This window comes from Ylistrum balloti, unplaced genomic scaffold (assembly GCF_031769215.1).
Source record: "Ylistrum balloti isolate Yb309-2 unplaced genomic scaffold, AGI_CSIRO_Ybal_v1 Utg371274, whole genome shotgun sequence".
NCBI lineage: Eukaryota > Metazoa > Mollusca > Bivalvia > Pectinida > Pectinidae > Ylistrum > Ylistrum balloti.
The window spans coordinates 508,618-519,204 of record NW_026782685.1 but is presented as its reverse complement, the minus strand read 5'-3'; the positions used below and the strand labels follow the sequence as shown (position 1 = coordinate 519,204).

The 10,587-nt window shown below is 34.6% G+C and overlaps 1 protein-coding gene across 1 annotated transcript; it reads left to right on the top strand.

Moving 5' to 3' along the window:
- Window positions 1-245: 245 nt before the first annotated feature.
- Window positions 246-4,647, top strand: LOC132561754 (TM2 domain-containing protein CG11103-like). Its single transcript, XM_060226455.1, has 5 exons — window positions 246-481; window positions 942-1,029; window positions 2,056-2,171; window positions 2,923-3,011; window positions 4,069-4,647. The coding sequence occupies exons 1-5, from the start codon at window positions 348-350 to the stop codon at window positions 4,191-4,193; spliced, it is 552 nt and encodes a 183-aa protein (XP_060082438.1). The 5' UTR covers window positions 246-347; the 3' UTR covers window positions 4,194-4,647.
- Window positions 4,648-10,587: the final 5,940 nt, after the last annotated feature.

The window sequence follows — 10,587 nt, the reverse complement described above, 5'->3', positions numbered from 1 at the left end:
TCCCATCCTGTATATAATTTGTCAGTTGTACCGATATTTATTTTTCAAAGATGTTTTCCATTTTAATTAATTCGGTTCGGTAACTCACGGAGTCCTTATTTAACTGTGTATTATCGTTTAATCCGGAATACATAGGACGTGCTGATCTGTTATTAGTATATACTTCCAATTCTTTGTTATGAAAATGTTTAATCTGTACACTGAATATGACCAAGCGCCTTTACGACACAGCTGAACAGGAAACGATCAACAAACAACTGTGAGAATGGCACAAACAACTAACGCTGATTGAATAAAGAAATAATCATTGTTAAGAAAACGCTATGATTTGAAGAGGCATTTGGTAGATGATGTCTAGTGGTATTTTTGTACTTCTTATCTTTGTTTGGTTTAGTATTTCGATTGGAGGAACTTCGGGAAATGTAACGTGTGACGAATGCGAATACAACCCACTTTCACCTTTGGTGATGTGCAAAAACTTGTAAGTAAATGATGGTATATAAACCTATGTAAGTTTTTTTATCAATTAATACGTAATGCATAAACATACAATCATTTCAATGCTATCATCTAAAGTGATTTGCCTACCACGGCTCCAGTTTTGACGGTTGGCGTATATGTACAATACAAGAATTGTAATCTGTCCAGTGTAGAGAATTTTTAATTTCCTTTATTTCGTTATGGGAATGCATGCAATATGCTTCATTTAAGTCTTCTTCCAATTATGATTTATTTTGATATTAATTACTTGTTAAATATGGATACCTTACTTGTCTACAATTTTAATTTAAGTTGTTTCAGGCTCACACTATTTTCACCTGCACCATATAAGGAAATTAAGACACATTGATTTTCTGTTAAACATTTTACATTGTTGGGAAAGAGCATGTGAATCATCCAGTCAACTAAGCAAACATTATTAACTTGCTTTTGTTCTTTAGACCTCTGGACTTTCTCAACTGCAGTGAGCCCCTGGACTTGGGTGGAAATGAAACCAAACGGAAAGAATTAGGATACGGATGTACAAAAGTGAGTGATGGGGTAACATGTAACTTATTATTATATTACATAGTTTTAGGGGGAAATGAAAGTTATTTCATTTTCTCTTTATGTAATGTTGTCATCTTATATACATTGTATGAACGTTTAGAAATTTTGTGTTCTGATGTATTAACATTTTTGGCCAATAATTAGAGTGTTAAAACTGACCATACTCACAGATAAGTAAAATTTTGATCAATCACCAGTTTATGGTCATGCATCAGCTGCAACTGTTCATAAAACCCTTCAGTGGAATTATAGTCCAAATTCGGCTACAACGATTGTATGAGTTTAAGCAATAACACAGAGGATATTGTAATACCAGTTCATAAATTCCTTTCACATTCACTTGAATATGTGACCTAGAACATTATTTACATTTTATTCTAACAAGTTGTTTTCGAAAGGTTTTGTTTTCATTTTGCTAGGAGAATTCTGATAGGCCGAATAATTTTTGACACAGGTAAAATGCTTACCCTTGTAGGCAGTCAAGAATATTTCATTGGAATTTTGTTGGAATTATATAATATAACATCTATAGATTTAGTGAATCAAGATACAGTATGACTTAAAGTCAAGGGAGTAAGACATTAATTTATAAACATATGGTGTCACAAATTTCCTTGTCACATCTCACATCTAAAATTCCCACAATTTCTATAGCCAGCATCAAGAACTGCAGTAACAAAACATTCATACGAGAGGGATTTCCATGCATAAAATGAGTTTTTACTACAATTCCTGGGTTTTTGAGAGGAAAGAAGAGTAGTGACTGATAGAAGTTTTTTGGAGTTTGGGACTATGGTTAGTTTTATGGTTTCTTGAGAAATGATAACCAAAAGAAAATTTTCCAACAGGGGAAGCACTCATATTAATTGATGAATTAACATATGGAAGTTCATAACATGTAATTCATTTACATAGATCAAATTTTCTCAGTTACATGGATGATTAGTAGATCTTTTATGATATATTTAACATTGACAATCTGTGGTGTTGTTATTCTGTATATAGTACGGAGGTGAGAGGTATGAAGACGTACAAAAAACGGGAGTGGTGTGTGATGTCCTGCCAGACATTGAGTGCTTTGGTAACAAGACATTCATACGAGAAGGATTTCCATGCATAAAGTGAGTTAAGCTTGCTGTTAACACATTACAAAATCTCCCATAGCCTTCTGTTCTCGATTATGTTGCATTAATGGTCATATAAGATAGAGTACATGTATGTATACTCAAGGCTAAAATATTGAAAAGAAAAAAATTAAACTCTTACCTTTGTATGAAATTTTGAATTTATTAAAGAAAGTCTTTCCAAAACTAATCATGATATTATCTGAAACAGTAAAATACTGTTAATTCCCTTAACAACTATGTTTTAACTTTAAGTAATTTAGATGTTCAAGGGGCAGTAAGCATATATGTGTAATTTCTCATGTTATAAACAGAATTGTGTGCACTAAGTTTAACTAATTTAGCAGCTAATATCACACATCTAACAGCTTAAACAGTTAGACTTGGACATGGGTTCCATTTAGTATAAGATAATTATTTAGGTGAGTAACATCAAATTAGTAATTCAGTTACAAATTATTAAACGGGTTAGATTACCTCCCTTTGTGGATTTGTGCTAAAAATGTGTAATCTTCTGTCATGTATACAATTTCACTTCTTCACATTGGACCTATATGATGGTCATTTAATGTGTACTTTTCTGTTCTCTTTCTCAGACTGAAATACTCCTTGAGCCAAATTTGTATCAGCAGGTTTATTCTTGAATCAAAGTGTAAAATTTGTGAGACTACCTTTATACAATTGGAGAGAAGATACACATTACTGTTTCATGCTAATGTCTTTATGCTATTTTATGTTTTTTTTCTAGATATAATGGGCACTACTTTGTTACAACCCTGATTTACTCTGTTTTACTGGGATTTCTAGGAATGGACAGATTCTGTTTGGGTCACACAGGTAGGTCACATTTAGGGACAATTAGGTCATATAATTTGACAAGTGACACAAGTAACAGAAGTGTAAGATACGATGATGAAATCAAGGTTCTTGAAGTAATGATTATGTTTGGTTGAGAATATGGCTGCAGTAATATACCTTGTTCAGTGAGATTTAAAATAACTGCACCTCCATTCTTTTCCCAAGTGTTTCTGACCTATAATTACATGTATATACTGTAATACATCGACAATATTACTATTGTTGCCTCTCACCAGTTTTGTTTAATTACTGCCATAATCATGAAGTTTCATGTTTAGCAAGCATTGATCTGCCACAAAACTTTATCTGTTTATACATCAATGACAGACTCGGAAAACATAGTGTTGGTAAAATCATATTGGATTGTTATGCATATACATTTAAATGTAGTTGAAAGATAATCTGACTCCCTTATTCTCACTCAAGTCTTACTCTATAAAGCATTATCATGCAATACAGAAAATAGGAAATAAAATGTAGCCAAATCTTACCCATTGAAAAATAAGTAAAATATTTTGGATAATATTATTAATCTTTTACTAATCATGAGATGTTTAATTTCTTGTGGTAAAACAATATAATTGAACAACATTTGGAATGTTGTATTTGATGTAGAAGAATCATTGGGTCCATTAACTTCATCACTATGAGTTGATTGTTCTGTAGGTACAGCAGTTGTAAAACTTCAATTAATACATACACTTATTAATTGATTGCTCCCTTTCATTTTGTAAAATGATTGCTCCCTTTTGTTCTGTAGGTACAGCTGTTGTAAAACTTCTATTAACATATTCGCTAATTAAATGAATACTCCCTTTCATTTTGTAAAATGATTGCTCCCTTTTGTTCTGTAGGTACAACTGTTGTAACACTTCTATTAATACATATCAAATGATTGCTCCCTTCAGTTTTGTAAAATGATTGCTCCCTTTTGTTCTGTAGGTACAACGTTTGTAAAACTTCTATTAATACATACACTTATTAAATGAGTACTCCCTTCCATTTTGTAAAATTATTGCTCCCTTTTGTTCTGTAGGTACAGCTGTAGGAAAACTTCTTACACTAGGTGGTGTTGGTATCTGGTGGATTGTTGACATCATACTTCTAGTCAATGGAATCCTTTTACCAGAAGATGGAAGTAACTGGGTTCCTTATTACTGACAAACATTTCAGTGACTGTTTATCTTACTAGATAGATCAGCATCATTGCCAAGCTTGGTTTATAGATCCTGAAAACAATAAGCTTGGTCTGGCAGCAAGGCACTCAATCAGAATTAGCAGCCTGGTTGTCCCTCTGTCACTTTTTCCAGGATACATCTGGTATACACCTTTTCAGCTTTGTACATAGATAGAGAGGGAAAGAGTGCGATAGAGAGGGTAAGAGTGAGATAGAGAAGGAAAGAGTGAGGTAGAGAGGGAAAGAGTGAGATATAGAGGGAAAGAGTGAGATAGAGAGGGTAGAGAGAGGACTTCTTGGGTATCAATATTATAAGACATGTTATTGTCATTATGCAATGTTGTGAATGAACTGGATCTGTTTAATTTATCTGTTGTCAATATCACTATGTACTTAGTTTGTCTTACTGTGTCTAATAAATAAAAAGATGTGTAGAAATTGTTTTGTTTTCTTAATTTGTAACAATCTACATAAAAATTCACCATTATATTATATTTTACATTAAAGAAACCAAAATATAAATAGGTTTATAATTTTGAAATTAATGAAAACTTCCTGACTTTGATTAATTATTTGCTCAGATTATATGTGTAGATAGTGTGTAAATTTATGTAATTTCCTGTTGAGAATATCTGTCTGTCTGATGGCTGTCTGTCTGCTGAATCAAGGTTTATCTGGATCTACGATATATACATGCACCTCACGACAAAGTTGTGGGTGGGGATATTTTGCCTTGGTCCGTTCGTCCTTATTGATGCTGGTCCCTAGTTGTATACATACTTTGTACATTTTGCAACTAATCGGAAAATCAACATGGCCATCAGGCAGGCCATCTTTGATTTTTATAATTAGGAGAGTCAATGTTTCTTGTGTTACTCACGGTGAATCGCTCTCTGATTTCATTTCTTGGTTGATCTCTATTTCGTTGTACAGGTTTTATTTAGGGAGTGAGAAAAGGCGTCTTTGATATGACGGCTTAATTTTGAGATGTTATTTCCAAGAAAGTACCGAAATGATCTATCGCAAATTACCAATTGCATAAAACTATAAAACTGTGACCAGCTCTTGTAGCGGGAATCAAATTGTTGTTTAACGAAAACGGGAACGACGAAATGATCCCTTTTTGTGCAGAGACAGAATATTTTCAATACATATTGGTACAACTCGTGCACATCAGTTAATTTCGAGTTGGACCTTATAGAAGACATGTTTAAACCACTATCTATTTCACAGCTTCTCAAACAACAGAACCCGGTTTTACACCGTGTATCCGCGCCGATCGTCGAAGCTTTTTCTCTAATGAAATCATTTTCTAAGTGACATGTATATTTTTTAGCCAGCTCAACGGTCGACAAATAAACGTGTTAAAGATTAAGGTGCAGGAGAGACATTTGATTTACGTATCTTTGATTGCATATTAATATTTACAAAATAACACAAGTTTTTGCAACTTTTACAATCTTTTCTTTTAATACATATGACTATAAGCAATAAACGGACAATTTATTATTTAAATAGTTTATTGTAAAGGATATCTTATCTGGAAATTTCAGTGAGTCTACCATCAAATTTTGAAAAAAACTATTCTATGTCGTTCCCAGTATCAGAATCCGATGTAACTGTATTAATGATATGCCGTTTAAATTAAAAAAAAAAGTATGTTTATGCTGTTAAAAATAGAAATGTTGATCCTAAATGGTGAAGAATAAAGTCTATGGAAAAGAGCAGAACAAATGTGGATACAAAGGATGTGTGGATACAATGAATGTTGGTGGATACAATGAATGTGTGGATACAAAGGATGTGTGGATACAATGGATGTGTGGATACAATGGATGTGTGGATACAATGGATGTGTGGATACAATGGATGTGTGTGGATACAAAGGATGTGTGGATACAATGAATGTGTGTGAATACAATGGATGTGTGTGGATACAATGGGTGTGTGTGGATACAATGGATGTGTGTGGATACAATGGATGTGTGGATACAATGGATGTGTGTGGATACAATGGATGTGTGGATACAAAGGATGTGTGTGGATACAATGGATGTGTGTGGATACAATGGATGTGCGGATACAATGGATGTGTGCGGATACAATGGATGTGTGGATACAATGGATGTGTGTGGATACAAAGGATGTGTGGGTACAATGGATGTGTGGATACAAAGAATGCGTGTGGATACAAAGAATGTGTGGATACAAAGGATGTGTGGATACCATGGATGTGTGTGGATACAAAGGATGTGTGTGGATACAATGGATGTGTGTGGATACAATGGATGTGTGGAAACCATGGATGTGTGTGGATACAAAGGATGTGTGTGGATACAATGGATGCGTGTGGATACAATGAATGTGTGGATACAATGGATGTGTGGAAACCATGGATGTGTGTGGATACAAAGGATGTGTGTGGATACAATGGATGCGTGTGGATACAATGGATGTGTGGATACAATGGATGTGTGTGGATACCATGGAGGTATGGATACAATGGATGTGTGTGGATACAATGGATGTGTGTGGATACAATGGATGTGTGGATACAAAGGATGTGTGGATACAAAGGATATGTGTGGAAACAAAGAATGTGTGGATACAATGGATGTGTGGATACCATGGATGTGTGTGGATACAAAGGATGTGTGGATACAATGGATGTGTGGATACAATGGATGTGTGTGGATACAATGGATGTGTGGGTACAATGGATGTGTGGATACAAAGGATGTGTGGATACAATGGATGTGTGGATACCATGGATGTGTGTGGATACAAAGGATGTGTGTGGATACAATGGATGTGTGTGGATACAATGAATGTGTGGATACAATGGATGTGTGGAAACCATGGATGTGTGTGGATACAAAGGATGTGTGTGGATACAATGGATGCGTGTGGATACAATGGAGGTATGGATACAATGGATGTGTGTGGATACAATGGATGTGTGTGGATACAATGGATGTGTGGATACAAAGGATGTATGGATACAATGGATGTGTGGATACAGAGGATGTGTGGATACAATGGATGTGTGGATACAAAGGATGTATGGATACAATGGATGTGTGTGGATACAAAGGATGTGTGGATACAATGGATGTGTGGATACAAAGGATGTATGGATACAATGGATGTGTGTGGATACAAAGGATGTGTGGATACAATGGATGTGTGGATACAATGGATGTGTGTGGATACAATGGATGTGTGGGTACAATGGATGTGTGGATACAAAGGATGTGTGGATACAATGGATGTGTGGATACAATGGATGTGTGGATGTGTGGGTACAATGGATGTGTGGATACAATGGATGCGTGGATACAATGGATGTGTATGGATACAATGGATGTGTGGATACAAAGGATGTGTGGGTACAATGGATGTGTGTGGATACATAAGATGTGTGGATACAAAGGATGTGTGGATACTAATGTGACCAGTTTTTACATTGTGGGATTTAGATTGACTTGTACATATATATACAATAATGTACATGTACCTACTGGGACACTATTTGTTATATGCGTTATTCATGTTCATTTCATATATAGTTTTTACATTTACCGAGATCATTAAAAATGCAAATTTCTCTCTCAAAAGCTTTGTAAATACATGTCCTATGTTTTCTGTGGGAGAGCCAGGAGTCGCATCTTTCATGAATGTGATAACTAGATCCTAATTCATGAAATAATGAAACATAAATGAAAACAAATGAAATATTTTAGGCCGCTGGGTGCGAGCACGAGTCCCTGGTGTGCAAAATCTGGCAGAACTTGCACAGGCTGTTCGGGAGGAATGGGACAACATCCCCCAAATGCAAATCAGAAGACTCATCACCAGTATGAGGAGACGTGTTGAAACTTGCATCCGTGCAAGGGGCGGTTACACCCGATACTAACAAATATTTGTGTTAACAAAGAGAGATGTATCACAAATTATTGCATCACTTTTTTGATGATAAAAAGTTGACTGGTTTTCGTTAACATGAAAACATATTTTGGTTACTAAATTTGATGAAAAGTTTCAATTTTAAATTACTGCTGATAAAATATCAAATATTGAATCCATGTCGTCATTTATAATCTGGATTACGAGTTTACAGTCGTACAAATACAGAATTCACATTTTCAACGGTATTTGTGCAGAAACTATTGATTCTCAGTTATGGTCTTTTCAACCCTGTCCAAAAAATCTGGCGGTGCTTAACTTTTGAGCGGGTGTATATTTTAATAATAGATTTTCGTAAATGATGATATAAATACTACAGGATGGTAGAGAGCAATGCAATACAATATTCACATTTTGGACACTTCACATCAATGTTTTATCTTCAAAATACACACCAATAATTAGAACGATAACAATAAGCAACAACAAAAATCTTTAGTCGGCAATTTGAAATTATCTTTATTATTATTATTATTATGTATGCCCAATAAACGTCGTTCAGTGGAGGTTACACGCACTAAGTAACAGATCTACAGGTAATGATACAAAAACAAAACAAAAATAAAAAAAAACATATATATTATATTCATATTTTGATTATTTGTTTTCTTTACGCGATTAAAAAAAATTCGCACCGACGAAACAGTCCGACCGTTGGCGGGAAAAGTTGTCACGTACAAGAAGAGAACAGAAAAGAGTTCTAAAATAAGATCATTTTTTATTTTTGCGAGATATTTGAAATATTTTCATTTCAATTATATTGTTTTGAATTGCTTTGGTTTACACAAGACAATTCCACAAAATGTGTTTGGTCAAGTATGTGGATGTGTGCACAGACCTGATCTATCTGTAATCCTCCGCGGTAGACCGCGGTAAATATGAATTATGTTAGTAAGACCATATAGAGAATACAAAAAAATGAAAGTGAAATATGTTTCATTATACCGCCGTCATAATAAAAGATAGGAAGAAATAGGACGTGCATATAGATTCACAATGTACACATACAAACCATAGACATTCTTTGTTAAACAGGCCACCCTATTTTTTACTTTCAATATGAGAACACTAAGATTCCAAGTTGCCTTTAAATCGTATAAGCCTGGGTTATTAAGAAATTTCCCACTATTCCAACGTAATATTTACGATGTTGGTACTTCCGATTTCCTAAGTTTCGTACATAGTGTACTTAGTCTGCAAGAAAGTGGAGACGTCTGAGAATTTTTCATATCAACTATCTAAGATTAAATTCGTGACGCATGTAGCCAATCTTATGTGAAATTGAAACTAAAGCAGGAACATCCTTTGTCTAATATAGTCTCTGACGCCACGAAGCGGTAACGTACTTACAACAATTGAAATTAATATCTTTTCCTTGGAATAAAATCTACATGTATACGTTTTCCATTGGACAATTTACACTGGTAGCGTTGTTAGAGTTAACAGTAGTTAATGGAAATTTTGATTTGGTGCCACTGAAAAACCAAGGACTTTCAAAGCGAAAATAACACTCAAAATATGACAATCTGACCTGCCTCAGCAAATCTACACATGTGAAATAATGAAGAATGTTTCCAATTTTGAAAGATTGATATTTTCCAATATCTATTTGGTTAACTCTAACCAAGCTTTGAGGAATAGGGGGCCATGGAGCTACGGTCATTTATATGATCGGCAGCATGGCGCTACATTTATAGCCGTGAATGCGATCGTCCCTGATTTTGACCGCAGTTGAAAACAACTCTTTTTGTAACTAGGCTGTTATTGTCATTTGAAATGATCACTTAACAGGTTTATAACTGAGATTTATTTCGGAATGAGCTACGTCATTTAGGAATACAGTACGAAAACATTTCTTGAATACAAGAAAGATAATATCACAACGCGACCAAATAGCACAAAATAAGCCATCACTATATACAAATCACTTATGAAGATCGAGTAGTTCAAAATTAAGGAAACATGGCAACAGCAATGTGAATATAGTGAAAAAGCTGGCAGCGAACACATCGAATAATATTTACATACAAATTTATCATGTCTTAGCAGAGTAGCTTCTGGCATCTCCGGAATTTCCAGCAGCACACTTCCATCCAGAAAGGCGCAAAGTCACTTACACTTAGATTGAAGTTCGAATGTAAACACAGTCCTAATGTACAGTAGCATGATGTTAGAAATTCTTGTTTTTTGTCTCCATGTTTAATTCTATAAGGATATAATACGCCTTGTCTACTTCCCTGTCAAACCATAAGCGTTATCTAATACTGAACATTTTCGTCAGGTTGGAAAGTAAGGATTATGTAAAGATTCTTTATACACAACCAGGAATTTTAATATGTGACGTTTCCATATATAAAGGGTATATCTGAAACACTCCAAAGGATATACCGCAACCATGGCATAGCAACAGCC

Coding starts and splice junctions, on each gene's coding strand:
- LOC132561754 (XM_060226455.1), top strand. CDS start 348: ATGATGTCTAGTGGTATTTTTGTACTTCTTATCTTTGTTTGGTTTAGT. Junction 2,172..2,922: donor GAAGGATTTCCATGCATAAA/GTGAGTTAAGCT, acceptor TTTTTTTTCTAG/ATATAATGGGCACTACTTTG. Junction 3,012..4,068: donor ATTCTGTTTGGGTCACACAG/GTAGGTCACATT, acceptor TTTGTTCTGTAG/GTACAGCTGTAGGAAAACTT.